This window comes from Trichoplax adhaerens, genomic scaffold (genome assembly GCF_000150275.1).
Source record: "Trichoplax adhaerens TRIADscaffold_9 genomic scaffold, whole genome shotgun sequence".
Taxonomy (NCBI): Eukaryota; Metazoa; Placozoa; class Uniplacotomia; order Trichoplacea; family Trichoplacidae; genus Trichoplax; species Trichoplax adhaerens.
Window position 1 is genome coordinate 757,258 of NW_002060951.1, and position 17,900 is coordinate 775,157.

Below are 17,900 nucleotides of genomic sequence, written 5' to 3' on the forward strand. Positions count from 1 at the left end.
CTTGGCAACAAATCATTTTTTAATATTTTAGTTTGCTTTCCAAAAAATCACTATTAAGACCTTCAGTGATGGTACCATAGCAAATTCGATCTAATAAGTCGACGGAAATAAGGTACTCTTCTTTTACAGTAGTTATGAACTCACTAACGGCATGATGATGGCCTACCGATATTTTTATTTTCATTTGAAATCACTGATAGGCTATATTACTACCATAATATTTAGTAATGGCAATTCAACTTAATTAATTTCTTGCCGACGAGGTGTTATAGAAGATTATAACTTCCTTAAACGTAATTTTTCTATTCTCTGTTTCCTTGCTATCGTCACAATTTCATATCTATATAGTTCATCAATTGCTGAATAATGTTTCCTTGAGCATCAAATCAAACAGTACGTATCGCTACGAATATACTGAATGACTATATGGTGACCTTCCAATTTAAGAAATAAATTATAAACATAGAATAGAAAGAGGTGTTATATAAAATTCAAATTGAAAAGGATAGCGTGATCAAGTAGAAGTATTCTTTTCAACAATAAAAAAATACAAGCATCATGGCTTCAACAACAATTTACCCTCCTCAATCCTAAGTTTACTGGTTGATGATAGTTCACATTCAGCATTATACTCTAGGTACTAATTAGCTATCCATACTAAGCAGAATTAATATCTGAAGTTTAAATCAATTGATCCTCTTTCAAGGAATCAACTAGATCACCGGGTAATTAATGAAAATATGGATTTCGGGTAAGTACAATGCACAGAAATCGATTTTATTAGGTTGCCGAGCTATTTTTCACAATACTTTAATCGCCGCGTTCTTACCGGTAAATCCGTGAATAAATCCCCTTTGCTGCCTTATGAGTATCACTTCCAGTCATAAAAAGCATTCGTTCTACAGCAAGCATCTCCTTAAGAAATAAGTAGAAGTGTTATTTGCAATTTTGATTCTTGTACATTTACTTACTGTTGATAAAATTAACTATCTGGGTAATGAGTCTGGTGGTAAGTAGCATTCTTCTAAGATTGAATAAACAGGGTCAGCATCAAGTCAAAGGAGTATTTAATTGACCTAATAGTAGGTAGAAATCCCCATATGCATTTTGAGATATATAAACTGAAACTTTTACGAGTTTACTATCTTAACTGTTTCTAGCCTATCCCCTGCTACCCTCAATTAGACATATAGCTTAAATAGGAATAACTTTCTCATAAAATCCTTCATTATCTTCTACATATCATCCCATCTAATTTGGTTAATATTGCATATCATTTATTAACCATGATTGGTAGTAAAAAGAATTCAAGAGATCAGCAGGCTATCGCTATGATATTAGAATATTTACAAGCTAGATCTTTGTTACTTTTGTATATTGATCTCTCGGGCATATAAGTGCTTTAGTACAACAGGATTCTTTCTTAATACTCTTAGCTTAAAATATACCTTAATAGATTAAATAGTGCCTGGCTTACATCTAGAAATACTTATCTCAATATCCACACTTTAAATCAGATTATTAAATGATGTCAAAAATTGCAGACCAGTAATAAATAATCCACCCCTGAACTGTTAGTATGTTATATACCCTCTAATTTAAAAAGAATCTTTGGTCAGCATTTCATCCTTCATACCTAAGGTAATGGCAGTATTTTACAGGGAAATTACTTAATGTGATAGCTCCTTTTTTACTTCTTAAATGATGCTAATTAATCCGAAATGAGCTACTTTATTCCTATGGATTATATTTGTACTAATGCTAATAAATTATGACAGTACAATGGCATACCAATATCTCTAATGCGATGATCAGATTATGCTTTCAGCTCCCAAAGGAGTTATTTATTAAGATGTTTTATACTTAATGTAATACAAATGAAATTATCACGAAATCAGTTATTGCTATTAGCTCATTTTCTAATCGATTGTTCGATTAAGCTATTAAATCCAAAAGTGAGATTTTTAGAATATTTTTGTTTAATGTCATACAAATTGTGATATTCATCTCGATATTTCGTGTTTAACCCGATGCAAGCAGATTGCTTAGAACTTACACATATTTAGCGTTAGAAATCCATGATCAGCTACAGAATTATGCTTTTAGATTCAAAAGTGAAGTATTTATCTCGCATTGGCACACTGTACAGTATTCAGAAACTACTTTATACTGGTAACCCATTATTCAACTGCCAAGATAACTTTTCGATCCAAAATGAGATGTTTTATGTCGACAATCATGCTTCGACTATCAAGACAATAATTGGCACTAATAATCTCTTTCTCAGCTGCAGATTTATGGTGTCAGATATAAAATGGGACATTCTGCCTCATTATTTGCTGCTCATACCCTTTACTAAAGTTTACGATACCTTAAACTAGGGCAAATTATAATCACTCAATGCTAATCCTTCTCAATTTTCACGGTATAGGAACAATTTCATGCTAATATTCTAATTCAATTCCAACAATTTTAATATTAAGCTCTTTAGCTTCCCTAAAATTTTATATATACCTATCCATTGTGGTTATGGGTTGTATGTACAGATATCTTGTAATAATCTGTAAATCATGGATTACTTGGTAAGCAATAGAGCCTTCTACCTAAGCTCTTTGGTAAAGTATTTAAAGTATACAGAATCCCTACGTCAATTGAAGATCATTGCTTGCTATGGGAATCTTTATTTTACTGCTTCTATTTCTAGGTTAAATATCGTAAGAAGTTAATTTAGTTTTAACATCCTTTCAAACAGTTGCACATTAATGAATTATAAAGAGATGTATTAGATCCTCACTTTACACCCACAAGTTAATATTGCCATCAAGAAGTAACAGACTTGTTTCTAAAATCAAGATCTTCTCTTATGATTATACTGATACTACGCTAGACATCATTTTATTACCACAGCTCTAACCCTGGTCCTATGTTACATTTTTAAATCTAGCTGATCAGATAGTAAATTTTTCAGCTATTCCTTACGGAAGGGAAACTTGTACGAATCTTCGTAAAACGTGATATCCTTGAGTTCTTGCTATTTAGATATCAAGAATATGATCTAATTAGCTATACTAGCCAGTATGAATATTTTAGCCTATTTTATCCATACCCTAAAATGTTGGCTACTACTCCTTAATTTTGGTCCTAAGGGCTATACTGTAGCAAGGTCTTACGCTCGGGACTATATGCTGCCATATCAGTATCTTACAGGCATTTCTCTGTACGGTCAGTTAGCTAGATTTTTATTCAAAAAAGATTCCCGTTAGCATTTTAATGAATAATTCTTATGAAATCAAGAGTTCATTGATTTCAAGGGGATGCTAATAGTAATATAATTGCCATCATCTACGACTTGCATAGGTTTAGATAGTTGTAAATTGTATGTTTATGCTGAACATTTTAATCTCCATGTTATAGGCCGACGAAGGCTTTACCTGCTTCGACTGCTGCTCCTATCGATCAATCACAATCGGCTATTCCTAAATCGCAAATACGAGAGAAATTAAAAGCATCTCATCTTGTCAGTAAAAAGAAAGAAAATAAGCCTTTGGTATGTCAAAGACTGTGAATACTTAGAACTCTTGACAGCTTTAGCCTTAATATTACATGCGTACAGTATATCGAACGTTAATAAAAACAAAATCTACATAGTAAATCAAGATAAAATGGTATACGTGTATGTAAGATAGTATCAATCAGAATAAAGATACTACGCATCTAGAGAATATAGCAAATTTAACCAAACTTCTAGTAATAATTAATTTAAGTTAGAATTCACTAAAAGTATGATCTAATTAATAAGCTAAAGTGGTTATCTTTCTCTATGAAGTACAGAATATATTATCAAATTTACCGATTCATTTAGTATTCTATGTCGAAAAAATCATACTACATTCACCAATTGCCAAAGATTATGAAAAGCAATAATTTAATTAAGAGTTTTGAATTTGCGATTAAGATATACGGTATGCTCAGATTGCACTAAATACATAATTGATAATGTAATACAAACTCAGCCAAGATCATAGCATTCATTAAACTAAATAATAGTTTCTCTATTCTTGATCGTATAAGAGAACTATCATAATTAATCAAACTAATCAATGTTAACTCGATGCAAGCATGCAAATTCGCATCGAATATAAATCGGTGCTTGGAAGTCAGCACTAAATCGAATTACCGAGTAATAAATATTTATCCTTCTTTTTACTACGGCATTTTACTCAATAACTAGGTTGCCAAACATCATTACACCAATAGTAATACAAATCAGGGTAGCCAACATCAAGAAGGACCTCTGAAAAAGTTACCACAACGTAAAAATTCCAATGGTAAACCAGCATCACCAGGAGCAGATGGGACAGCAAATGCGCCTTCTCGAAGCTCGCAAACAAATTCAAATACCAATCCGCCTGCCAATGGACGATCCTCACGATCAAGTTCGCCAGCGCGACGAAGAGCAGCATCACCAGCGGATACCGCTAGAAACGAATTATTAGCCTCTGCTAAGCAGCGCGTTGATAAAGTTCTACGAGCTAGATTATATTTACTACGTCGAGTTGGTCAGCGAGTATTTATAGTAACCAGTGATTCACCGAATCACAAATATCGTGTAACTATTGGAGCTCAGGTAGCAAAATTGATCCTCTTGAAAATTTTCCATGACTCTAGAATATTAATTTCTATTGGAATAATATTTCTTATTTATCAATATTAGACATGTAGCTGTGGAAAAGGGCAATTTTGTATTCATCTACTCTTTATTATGTTGCGAGTTTTCGCCTTGGATCCTTCAGAACCAATTATTTGGAGGAGATCATTGTTAAACTATGAGGTAAGTCTCGACAAGTAGTCGTTAAGAAATATAACATGACGCTCAGAAATTCAATTTGTCTATCACAATTAGTCGACGTAATAAGAATTAAATTAACTACTTCATTAGCGTCATATAAATAGCTCGATAAGCCATCTTACCTTAACGCTACTGTGTATTAAGCTATAAATCTGCATAGTAGTTTATGATGCTTAGAAATTGAACACTCCTCATCAATGCATATTTTAAATCCGTTTATAAAAGAGTTGATAAATTATAATTATATGAGTATACTAGAGCGAGTACTCTTAACTACGGTACTTTTCTTTGGCAATTGGAAGCCTTTTATTAGATAATATGCAATTAATTAAAGCTAAAAATATTTCACACTAATAGGTTGAAGGATTAATCGAGCGATTTGAGAACAGATGCAAATCAAGATCATCTCGAAATGACAATACCGATACTTCTACTAAGCAAGAAAATCAACGAAATGAACAAGCATCAAGTCCCACCATGCCATTTAAAGAAGCTCCAGGAGATGCCGGTACTAAAGATGATGAAATTTGCTCTATTTGTTTACTGCCAATGATTGATGGTGAAAGTATGGTGGATTGCCCTCATTGCAAGAATTGGCTCCATCATCACTGCATGTCTATATGTAAGAAATACAAGCTAGATGTACTAAAACATATGCAATTTCCTAACATAAGCTGGTCATAATAACAACCGCGTAGGAAACTAATGCGCTAATTCTAAAGAAAATAGGTTCTAGTTTCGCTAATATTACTTAGAGTGATCATTCTTGTTTATTTACCTTGATGCTCCTAACTAATTCTATATTCTTAAACTAGTAATTTCCTTTAAGGTTAATTCAATAATAATTATCAAAGTTATATAATTAGTAAACAAAAATTTATCTGTCCTAGGGGCTGGAGAATGCAAAAGGCAGAATGATCACTTAATATGCCCGCTATGCCGATTACCCTGGATAAATCAATCAGGCAAAGACCTAAAACAATCCACGTTACTGAATGATGAAAATAATGACAGTGGAATCCAAGATATGGCCTACGTCAAGTCTCAAACGATCGAATCATTGACAGGTACAGAGAATTCATCCGCTGCTAATCATTATGCCCATCAGAATAATCAAAATGAGAATCGTACCCTACCAGAAGATGATCAAATACATGAAGCTGATGATACGTCGTCGGAAGGTTTCGATACTCACCGAGTTATTAGTAATGCAGCTGATCAATTACAAGAAATGTCGTTATCATCGACAAGAGTCTTTAGAGATCCTCCTAAAAATAAGAAAGAAGTCGAAGAAGAAGATGCTCTAGCGCTAACTATGGCTCTGAGCTATTCCGAAATCAAAAAGGATGTCGTTCCACCCATTAATGAATTACAAGCAGCAACTAATTTGATTTTAAAGGGTAATTGTAAGGTAAGCATTAAAGGAGGAGCAAAAAACATATATTATCCAATAATTTTTATATCGCTGCAGCTTGTATCTGCCTAGTTTTCTATGGATTATTCGTTACTCAAGATTATCATATTGCTATAAATTTACCAAAATCCATATTGTTTTCAATCCAATACATGTATACTTAGACTCACAAATACTCAATCGATATAATATCAATTTTGTTTATTTAATAAGATGTAATATTTATTTAAAAGTTGATACTGTAAATTAACAATTCTGCTAGTATAGTTAATTATAAATAAATACAACGATAACTGTACAAAATTTTCTCGACTTTAACTATTTGGATATCTATAAATTTTGTATCAGAGTGAGAATCCGTTCAAAGATATTGACAGCACTTACCTCGAAAATTCTCAATGGCAGAAAGGCAAGCTGTTAGGCACAGGAGCTTATTCAACATGCTATGCTGCTCGAGATATCAAGAGTGGAACATTAATGGCTGTTAAACAAGTGAGTTTAACGCATAGAAAATAATTTCATAATAAATATTAAAGAGCATTAATTGGTATTTATGCTTATGATTTAATTGCAAAATACGTAATCGACAGGTTGCATATTGTCGAAACTCCGCTGAAGAACAGCAGCAAGTTTATGAAAGTTTAATTAAAGAAATTTCCTTGCTCAATCGTCTAAATCATCCTAACATTGTTCGCTGTTATGGTGCAACTGTGCAAGATTCACATTTTAATATCTTTGCTGAATGGTTGGCAGGTAAGCTCAAATTAGCTAAGCAGCTTTTGCTATCATGGATATATTTACGTATAGAATAAATCAATAACATGATTCTGATGTAAATAGAACTTTCAATAAACATGTCGAATTATACTTTATCTAGCAATACTTTTAATATGCCGATGCTAAATCATATTAAATCCTTAGGTGGTAGCATTGCTTCTATGTTACACAACTATGGGCCATTTCAAGAGAATATTAGCAACGCTTATTGCTTACAGATATTACGAGGTTTAGTTTACCTCCATGATAGAAGGATTGTGCATCGTGATGTTAAAGGTATGTTAATTGACTTAGGTGTAATCAACTAAATATCTATTAAGTCAGCAATCCTGCATAAGTACCCTGATTCTCATTTATCGATAAATTCAAAATCCGTACATCGAAGACATATACGTTAGATTTAATATATATAAATAAGTAGAGAAATATCGTACACATTTGTATTAATCATAATTGCGCTAATTGCAGGTGATAATATCCTTGTCGATGCGACCGGTCGTATAGTTAAATTGGCTGATTTTGGCTCTGCTATACAATTAACTGCAACAAAATTAACTGGTGCAGGTTTATTACAGGGCCAAATGGTTGGAACCGTAGCTTTTATGGCCCCTGAGGTATAATATACGAGTATTTTACGTCACCTATAATCCTGTACTGACTGATTCCAATCGTAAGTTTTTAAATTTCTCTTTTTCATTACTCATTAAATTTTAAAACATTTAATAAGGTCCTACGTGGTGAAAATTATGGAAGATCTAGCGACGTTTGGAGTCTTGGTTGTGTTATGATCCAAATGTTAACCGGAAAGTTACCTTGGGGAGCAGATAATATTTCTAATCACTTCGCACTTATCTATAAAGTATGTTTGCTTGTATAAATCTCAAATTAAATCATTGAGTCAAAATATGCGATTATAGTACATCGAAAGTAGCCAACCTACAAATTTCTCGTCATATTAAATTATTAAAAAGATGTTGATCATTAATAATATGATTTCAATACAGATTCTGCTAATCACGAACTAATCATCGTCTTGCTTGCATTTTGACCTTTTAGATTGCTACTGCCACTGAAACTCCATCAGTCCCTGAGCATTTAAGACAAGATACGCGTGATTTTTTGCTGAGATGTCTAGAAAGTAATCGTGAATTTAGACCTAAAGCAAAAGAATTGTTAATTCATCCACTCTTTCGAGATGCAATTCAACCACCATCACTGAAGTAATATTCAGCATAATTCATCTAACATCCTACGTGATATCGAAGATACCTATATTTACTGAGATATTGAGCAAGTAATCGTGAATTTTTATCTAAAGTAAAAAGTTTAGCGAATTCATTCTTAAAATAAACAATGAATTGTTTTATAAAATTGGTTGCAGTAAACTGGGAATCATGTATGATCCCAGTAATACTTTCATTTTAGCTTTGGATCCAATTCTAATAATTAAGAGTATCATGGTATCATAGTAATCACTATCGCCTTAGAGGTAGTGAAAACAATACAGCAAGCCTAAATAACATTAAAACTACCATCATATATTCCTGCCTTTCAAAAAATGCAGTTCCTTGAGTGGTTGCTTCATTCTCCCTGATGACAAAACTTTGTAGCATCTAGCTGTTTTTTATTTTATCTTGGACTTATTGGCGCAACCCACGAAGTACAACTGGCTGTAAATTATTTAAAAGATACTTGGATTTATTTAACCTCAAGTCATCTCTGTATATTTAAAAAATCTATAAACAATCAATCTTTCCTCCTTCATAATCGAACTTAGTCATTAACGATCACGATGTTGATATGGCGGCCACACTAAAATTGCCAACCGCATGGCTAGTACCAGTTGGACAACTATCCATGAGGGTAATGTAAAATAGAATTGTGCTTATTGCATATAATAATCCTCATCAATCCAAGCAGCTGCTTTCTTATTCTTCCATATTTGATTATCGGAAGAAACATCTTGAATAACTATCAAGGCAATGACATTACAGTGTTATGCTTTGATTAAGTTTAATATTTCGTGAATTATCATTGTTTGTGCGAAGCTTTATTTCTAGTCACTTTCATTAATAATAATATACATATTATATATGATACGAATCTATTCGTATTTCATTCGAGTTGAAATTTTTCTACTTAGGTTAGCTGCAATCTGCAAAATCAGATATTCTTAGACAAAAACATAATTTTATACTATTTATATGACTTTGAAACGTGTTGCTTTACATGTATAAAGAATTTTAGATATAACGAGATAACGTTATGATGATATATGATATTCTTGCCGATATTTATAGGCGATATAAAACTATAGAATAGCATTTTTCTTTAAATTGAACCTTTGTATCCTTACTGAGCTTTCAGTTTTACGTAGGTCTTTATGAACTATAGATGTGATTTTATAAAAGCGAATTTATGAACCTCATATAGCTGTATCTGTGATCCTTCTTATGCAAGATTTTAGTCTTCGTAACTAAAAATGCCGCAAATCCCTTTGATCATTTTTGGCTGTTTTATATTTATTTAGAAACTATCTGATATAAAGTACGTACTAATGTACAAAGGCAGATAAGCCTCATCCAGTTGATATTCATGTACAATTCTGATATATAATATTATAATATTGTAGCTCAAGAGTAGTAAAACGCGTATAACATCAGTTTATGCTTTCAATAGATCTATTTTCTTCTGCATGGATATTAAATGACGCTTAATGATAATTCTATCAAATTTCTGGTATTTAAACATAAAATTGAATATATCATACCATAACACTACTCGTAATAATATATTCAAAAATACAAAAGATCCCTTGCAGATACTGCTCAACTATTTAAAATTGTTATTATATTAAAGTTACTATCTTATATAGGAACAAAAATTAAATAAAATAACTTTAAAATTGATTTTCATTGGGCGATTCAATAAGTAACGAAATCTTTAGGTAAAATTATACCGAACGATATAAATTTGATTCGTCTAATACTTAAATATTACATCTTTTTCCTACATCTGCGGCAACGGTAATAATATAAAAGATTGATACTTGATAGTAGTAATACAACGTATATACGGCACACTCGTAGTAGGCAGTAGCAATTTCATTAAGCTAATGCCTTAAGCCTATATATTCACACAGTTAATTCCATTTTATAACCATTTCTATTCAATTGTTTTAACTCATCGCTAACAATATGCGATTGTATGACAATATCAAGAGAAATTTATAAATTAATTTTAAACTCTTATATGCTGCCTGCTTTCTTAATTTGTGCTTAAATAAGCTGATAACATACTAACTATAGCATTTGCTATGCATAATGGTATAGAGAAATAGATACTTTGATACTGTCAAAATAGCGATCTAGTATTATTCGTGCTCGTTAGGCTATTGCAAATAATTCAGGTAAAACTAGCCGACGCTTCTCGGTAACTGGACTAAATTTAGCTTAGATGGTTTTCATAAATTACATCAGAACCTCTACCATAATTGACTGATCAGTATCAATGGTAGGTAAATACCAATATGTCACGTTCTGACTGTTGGAGGGAACTAGATATGTAAGAAAATATTTATCGTTAAGTGTGTAGACAGTAATTGTTATACCGGCAAAAAACTGCATCCTGATATTGTCCTATTCATCTAAATTGTAACAATTCATAAATACATTGACATTTTTTGAAATGCATATTGGGCCTTACTATCCTGTAGAGAACGAATATTGGCCAACTTTAATCAATTTCGCAATTGTGTAGTAGTAGACAACATACGAAAGCATGAGAATGGAAAAAATAACGCACTGAGGTAATTAAATGTCTTTAATCATGTGCAACGTTCGTACATAACCTTTAATCAATTGAATAATAAATATTATTTTGGTCACCAACATTTAATCACTGTAATATTCTATAAGTCTGTTTCAACAGCATTATCAAACTTCTACATTTTCTAGCAATTGAAGCTGATGTGAGAAGATTCAGCAACTTATAGCTAAGTTAATTACGGAACAATATTCGTTAGCTATCCGGTTGATTTGATTATCTTCATCTACCATACCAATAAATTAATACAGTTGACTGGGATGTGCAGTTCATAATATATCTTGAATAAAAACTTTTTTAATATAGTGTTAAACATTAGTTACTTTTAGAAATCGTACGATTAGTAATTATGAATTTTGAAAAGAATGCAGTTATCAGTAAAATTAAATAAATTTCGACTGACAGTTATTTATAACATATTTTATACACAATACGAGTGGAATTAAAAATTATTATATATCGAAAAGTGTGGTCTTTTACAGTTACAACTTAAAACTTAAAATAATCAATATAGTCTTACTACTGTAATCGATTCCAGACATTTTTCAATATGTAATAAATTCTTACTAAGGTGTTGTAAATTTTTAGCCTCAGTCATAGATATCTCGTCTATGTACAGAAAATTTGTTGAAATAACATTCAAATTAATTCTGAAATTGTTGATACAGTAATTTGTTAATACTTTAAAATCGTCTACTACGAGGTGACTTAAATGGTGATATCTTTGGTGAACAATGTGAAGCGCTTCTAGTCACCCCTGAATATCCTGGACACAAATCTTGAACCTTGTTGACATTTACTTCCAGACCATGCACAGTAGATGAAGACGGTGAAATCTGTTGTAATTCGTTCTCTTTCTCATCTCCAGTAGTAGTGTCTATAACCTCAACAGTATCAACCGCCTGTATCTGAATAATTGGTTCGTGAACATTAGCAATATTGTCTGCCTCCATTTTTGTTATGTTTAGCTCGGACATTTTAGTAACATTATCCCGTTCAATCTCAACGTCATCATCTGCGTGTCGTATAGCTTTGGGAACAACATTAAGATTCGGCATTGATGAGTAATATTTGGTAGAATCGGTTACTTTTGGAGAACTGGTACTTGATCTTCGCAAATTACTCAAAGCATAACTAAATTTCGAGTTCATGAACGGATCAAACAGTGCGTTATCGGACATGGTATTGACATCGCTATCAGATGCAAGCGTTTGGTCCGTTTCTTCAAATACTTCCTGTTCACTAAAACCATTTTGATGATCACTTTGTTTGTCTTGTTCTAATTCATCAGGCGCTTTATCCTCATTAACTGAACTTTCTCGAATAGAAGGATCGCGTTCTGAACGTAGGTGACTTGTTGTTAAAGCTGAAAATTTCTCTATTGTCGAAAGTCTAAGATCTGCTGAAATATGCTTTAAACGTAAAGCCGCAAAATGAGATGAAGTAAAACCGCCAGCTTTTTCTTCACGTTGATTGGACGAGAGAGTTGTTGTCTGTCTTGACTTTGGTACATCGTTAATAAATTGGTTATCCAGCGCGGCGATAGGTAGGTGCCCTTCAGTAGCTGCTACTTTTGCTCGAATGTCAGCTATTATTTCTTTTATCTCTAGAAATTTGCGTCGACGTTTAGGATCAAGCTTAAAAGATCATAGATGAAAGAATAATATTCGAGTTAAGATGCAGAAAGTAGTGCAAAATTATACACATCTACAAGACTACACGATATCAAACAATCACATTAATAACAGCCAATATTATTACTTGACAACAATGAATCGCCAACTGAAAAAATTCATCTGGATAGCCAGTATCAATTAATGGCTGAAATGATTCAGCATCAAGACCAAAATTCTACATATTTTTAAAAATTAAAAAGAAAACTAATAAATTGATCACGTCCAAATCAACATATAAAATCATACTATTGTTCTAGTTCTTGCTCAAAAATCGAAAATTTACCACAACACGCGTAAATACCATGATCCCGTATAACGGGTTTAATGATAGTAATAAATAGTATTTTTATAATTACTACTGTTAACATTAATGATTACTTACATGTGTACGAGGTAATTCATCCGGATCCGCACTGATTCTTGCTAAAATTTCGCAAAGAACTATACCGTATGAGAAGATGTCAGCCTACAATGACAGCAGAAATGAGTTCATGACATTAAAAGTTAGAAATTATAGAGTATTTATCGTTAAAATTAAAAAGTCCGATTACTGTACGCGTATATTATAGAGTAAACACGCATATTGAACAAAGGTTGAGAAGATGAATTGTACATTTAACAACCTTTTCGTCATATTTCCGACCACCAAGAACTTCCGGAGCCATCCAATAAGGTGATCCAACTATTGACATTGTTTTATCACACTCATGAATACTATAATAGCAAAATATTACACCATATCACGATTACTTTGGGCAGTATTTCACCAGCTTAGAAATGATCATTAACAATGATAGTTAATACTGAAATTGGTTTAGGCATACTTTGATAATATTACTATAAATAATTAATTAATTAATATGCCTAATGTCACTTAGCAATCGTTAAATTGATAGCCCTTGTTTAGAGATAATCTAATTTTCTCTTCTAATATTGTGATAGCACGTCAGTTTTATACAAATATGTAAATTTATACTGTAAGGTAATACTAAACATTCATTGCAATGTTAGCGTTAGAACTGACAACTCTATTCAGCAAAACAAGATTAAGAACACAGTATGAATCGTTTTAACATCACATTTTTACTTTGGATAATTTTAAAATATAACTTGTAAGATTGAAAAGTGGTTTAAGTAAGAAGTTGTTAATAATTTTAAGTAGAAAGATTGAATGCATAACAGCTGCTATACGAGTACTACATGCTCACTTCCAAGCTATACTACTTTTTATCAAGTTATTATTCCCATGTTGATTGAAATTAGTACAAACCTATTTGGGATTTTAGCGGCCAATCCAAAGTCAGCAACAACAGCAGTTAAACGTCCTTTTTCACGTTTAATCAAGCAATTCTGAAAATGGAAGTATTCAACCTAAGGGTTAATATTCCTTTCAAAATAGTTACGCAATAGTTGACGCAATACCTTTGACGTTAAATCACGATGAATAATGCCTTTTGAATGGAGGTATGCCATACCACTAGCGATATTGTGTCCTAATAATAGTCTAACTGACCACCATAAATCCATACTGCTATCAAATAGCAGTCGCTCAAGCGTTCCTCCATTAATAAACTAAAACCAAGAGGGGGAAAAAATTGCTTATTCTTTTGTTAACGATCCATGATATAAAGAATTTAAAATTTTTGCGATTCTTTTTACAATCCGTTAACTAATAAGTATTTTTAGACTATCCAATCTGTTTCTCTGTACTACAGGTATTAGATTGCAGTATTGATCATATAGTACAATTTTATTTTTACTTAACAGTAAAAGGGTCTAATTGATTTTATTTTATTCTTATCTAATCTCGATTATACTATCTAGAATTCTACTGTCCACACATGTACAGTATAGCGTACATATAACACTAGATCTCTATACGCTACATTACGCGTATATCTACAGTGCAATATCAATGGTGTTATGAGCGTGTACTGAAATAGTTTAAGTTGTCGAAAAGAAGTAATCAACAGTGAAGCGATTCATTGCATTTTAAGGGTATTCTAATCCTTACAGCAGGTGTATAGCTCGAAATAAGTCATCCTTGAATAATCATTAGACATCAACAGTTTACTAAGCATTCACTTTCCGACAAGACGCAAGTAAAACGAAAACATCATAGTAAAAGAAATACTAGAAATTACAATGCTCGATAGCTTCTTTAACAGCGGCATAACACTATATTGCGTAGCAATCGATCGATCTTTTTTTTATACATTACATATTGCCAAATTATAATAACAAGCAAACAAATGGTATCATCGTTGATTTGATACTGGTATTTACTGTGTAATTGTCATCGACTGATGTTAGGTATCCGATTATTCACATTAACATTACATATTTTCGTGTAATTTAGCAATATTGTGCGTGTTGGTTACAATTCTACAGTATATGGTAGATTCGTATTTTAATCCTAACATACTGTATAGCAATGCTAGATTTTCTTCTAGCTAGCGCAATAAAACATACTCGTCAATCTATGAGTTTATGTCTAGTATGATATCGGATAGGAAATAATAGCGATAATTCATAAAATAGAATGGTTACTAATTTCGAATAAAGCGTACCAATACTTGTGTTATACCAAAATTATAAAATATGAAAACGTCTTGTCTACGAAATTGTTTGTTTAAACTATTAATTCATTCTTAAAAAACCATACCTCCATTAAAACATGAAATTTTCCATCATGGACACACAATCCCATGAGTCTACAAAGTAATGATTGAAGAATAAAAATCAAATTTGATTGATATAACAATTATAATGGAAAATATCTACAGTAGAACTAATACAATTGCATTACTATTGGTCTAAAATTGATTATAAGAGTATTGTGTGCATCGTACCATTTTATGTAAGCAAATCAATCATTGTCAAACTCATGGTGATTTGCCACAACACCTACGACTGTAGTGGGAATCGACTGGATGATAAGAAACGATTCTTAAATTCTACAAGGGACTATGAACGACTTCAAAATCGAAAAAAAAGACTTCACACACGCATACCATGCAGATAGGGAATCTATATCGATCCTAGATACATATGGTGTACACTGTATAGTACATGGACATCAAGTAGTACTAGTTCCCTTAAGGTTAATAAAATTGATCAGGTGAGCCAACTTTGAGAGATAGAACATGGAATTGACAATCATACAGTAGTTACAATACTGGACATTCTGCTGTGCAGTTGGATTGAGGGACTTCAACGATCATAAACTACGATTCATTTGATTCCATTGATGTAGAGAATACTAACTTTTGACTACTGTAACCCATTCAAGCTACCCCGGATAGTAATAAAAAAGAAGAGACCATTGTGGCAATAACCTGTCGACAAATTACAACAGGCCTCATCTATAGTATGTACTCAGAAGGGAAAATGACCACTAACCGAAGTATATTGGGATGTTCTAGGTTATACATGGTTTTAATTTCTTGTTGCATCGTTTTGCGATCGGCTGGCGATTTACTCATCTTTAGCACCATAACTTGACCGGACGCTCGATGCTTTACCTAAAAAGGGCAAACAAAATAAAAAAAAATATTATAGTTTTCAATTGTAGGAAAAGAGTTGTTTAGGGGATGCCTTCCATGCTAGCGGCGGCTGTAATTTCTTCTTTTTTTCCCCCTTAAACCTTGACGGACTACAACAATATAAGTTATTCTTCTATTATCATTTATTTGTAATATTGAACTGTTGAATATACCCAATTTCGGCAACGTATTCTATTATGGAATGAATTTACTGTATGTAGTATATTTTAACATTGATAAGTGTTATTGAGGAAATGATGAAGGCGATGAAGGCACTGTTTACTACCCATTTTATTTTTATTTTCACTGGCTAGGAATGTTGGTTAGCCGTCTCCACTCTATATTATACTATAACTTTAGCGAATCACCTCCTAGCGTATTTACGCTATGAAAATATTCCATCCAACGTCCAGGATAAAATGAGTTTGTAAAGGATTGAGTCGACTTTCTATTCTTTTGATGAGGCGTTCAAACTGTAGCTAGCTTTCAAGTATTTTATGCATTCATAATGTACATTCTACTGTACATGGGATTCCGGTGTCAGAATTGGAATAGCATCGACAGCGTCAATATTGTACCACTGCTAGCGTTGTACGTTATACTAGTTGACAACTTGATCGTAACAAGTTGATATCAAGAGATCAAGGATTAAGTAAACAAAAAATGGCCTTTTGGCCGATATCAACGGTAATGTTGTACCTTGTAAACGTTAGCAAAAAATCCACTGCCAATTTTTTCGCAATGAAAATCTCTCATTTGATGTAATTTATCTAATCCATCGTTATCTTGGCTTTGACGATTGGCTAGAGCAGATTGCAATACTTTGCTTCGAGTTGTGTCATTGCGATGATGATCTTGATTGCTTGCACAGGATGAATTGCCTTGATGCATATCGCTATCATCATCAACAATGTTTAGACTGTGATCAAGGCTACCAACGGATGAGATAGGCTGGCGGTGATTAAGAGAGAAATGATTGCTAGAACTATTGCCATCACCACCAGGATGATCAGCGACCAATTTGGCTGCTGTGCTATCATCCGATCCAATATTATTGCTGCTATCATCGCTAGTCATGGCATCTTCGGTTGAATTGATGCCAGCGCGATCACTTTGATGACTTTTCTTACGCTTACCACTAATCTTACGAAAGATATACATGGTCAATAAAGTTCTTGTAGCTCTTTATCGTCTGGATTCACTATCCATTAGCAATTCATCTTTACTCCTTAATGCCCCACCATTCATGAATGATCGCTGATTCGTTTTAATCCGCTACCAAATGCAACCATCGGTTCGATTTTTAGCCCCACTCTTCCACTGAAAGTTCTGAAACTAGAAGATTTCAACTGTGGCGTTTGCTCCTGCGCCTAACTTCCATATCTTGACCATACAAACTACTTCTTTATACGGTCAATCATGGGCGAGTTGGGTGCTGTCTTGATCCCCCCCCTCGAATATTCAATGACCATATAAGGGCATACTAAAACGGCCGAAGACAAGAGGTTGGCATGTACTGACACCCAGACAGACTGACCCTGGGCACTAGAGACCCTTCACCTTTTAATTAAACATGGTACAGGCATGACCACCAGAAATACTTGGACTGGACTAGAACTCTCCTCGGATGGACGGACTTTCTGACCAGATGCGGCCGAAAATGTTGAAAATAGCTACTCAGTATCAATCTTCCGTGTCTGTTTTTCTAAATCACTCTTATTCATTTCAATACCATTTAGAATCTAAATTCACTACTTCCAAGTAGAACTTAGCAACAGGTAATGGAATACAATATAATATAACTCTATTTAGAA

At 32.9% G+C, this 17,900-nt stretch overlaps 2 protein-coding genes across 2 annotated transcripts; one reads left to right on the forward strand and one right to left on the reverse strand.

Annotated features, from left to right (window-relative positions):
- Positions 1-6,659: 6,659 nt before the first annotated feature.
- Positions 6,660-8,264, forward strand: TRIADDRAFT_28738 (uncharacterized protein; the record flags this gene model as incomplete). Its single annotated transcript, XM_002114855.1, has 6 exons — positions 6,660-6,759; positions 6,882-7,016; positions 7,185-7,316; positions 7,509-7,654; positions 7,768-7,899; positions 8,097-8,264. Coding segments are annotated over 6 exons (813 nt in total), but the record flags the coding sequence as incomplete, so codon positions are not given.
- Positions 8,265-12,590: 4,326 nt separating this feature from the next.
- TRIADDRAFT_28807 (uncharacterized protein) lies at positions 12,591-16,038 on the reverse strand (the record flags this gene model as incomplete). Its single annotated transcript, XM_002115036.1, has 7 exons — positions 12,591-12,716; positions 12,924-13,007; positions 13,165-13,255; positions 13,812-13,891; positions 13,964-14,113; positions 15,207-15,255; positions 15,944-16,038. 7 exons carry the CDS (start codon positions 16,036-16,038, stop codon positions 12,591-12,593), a joined length of 675 nt encoding a protein of 224 aa, XP_002115072.1.
- Between the last annotated feature and the right edge of the window lie 1,862 nt (positions 16,039-17,900).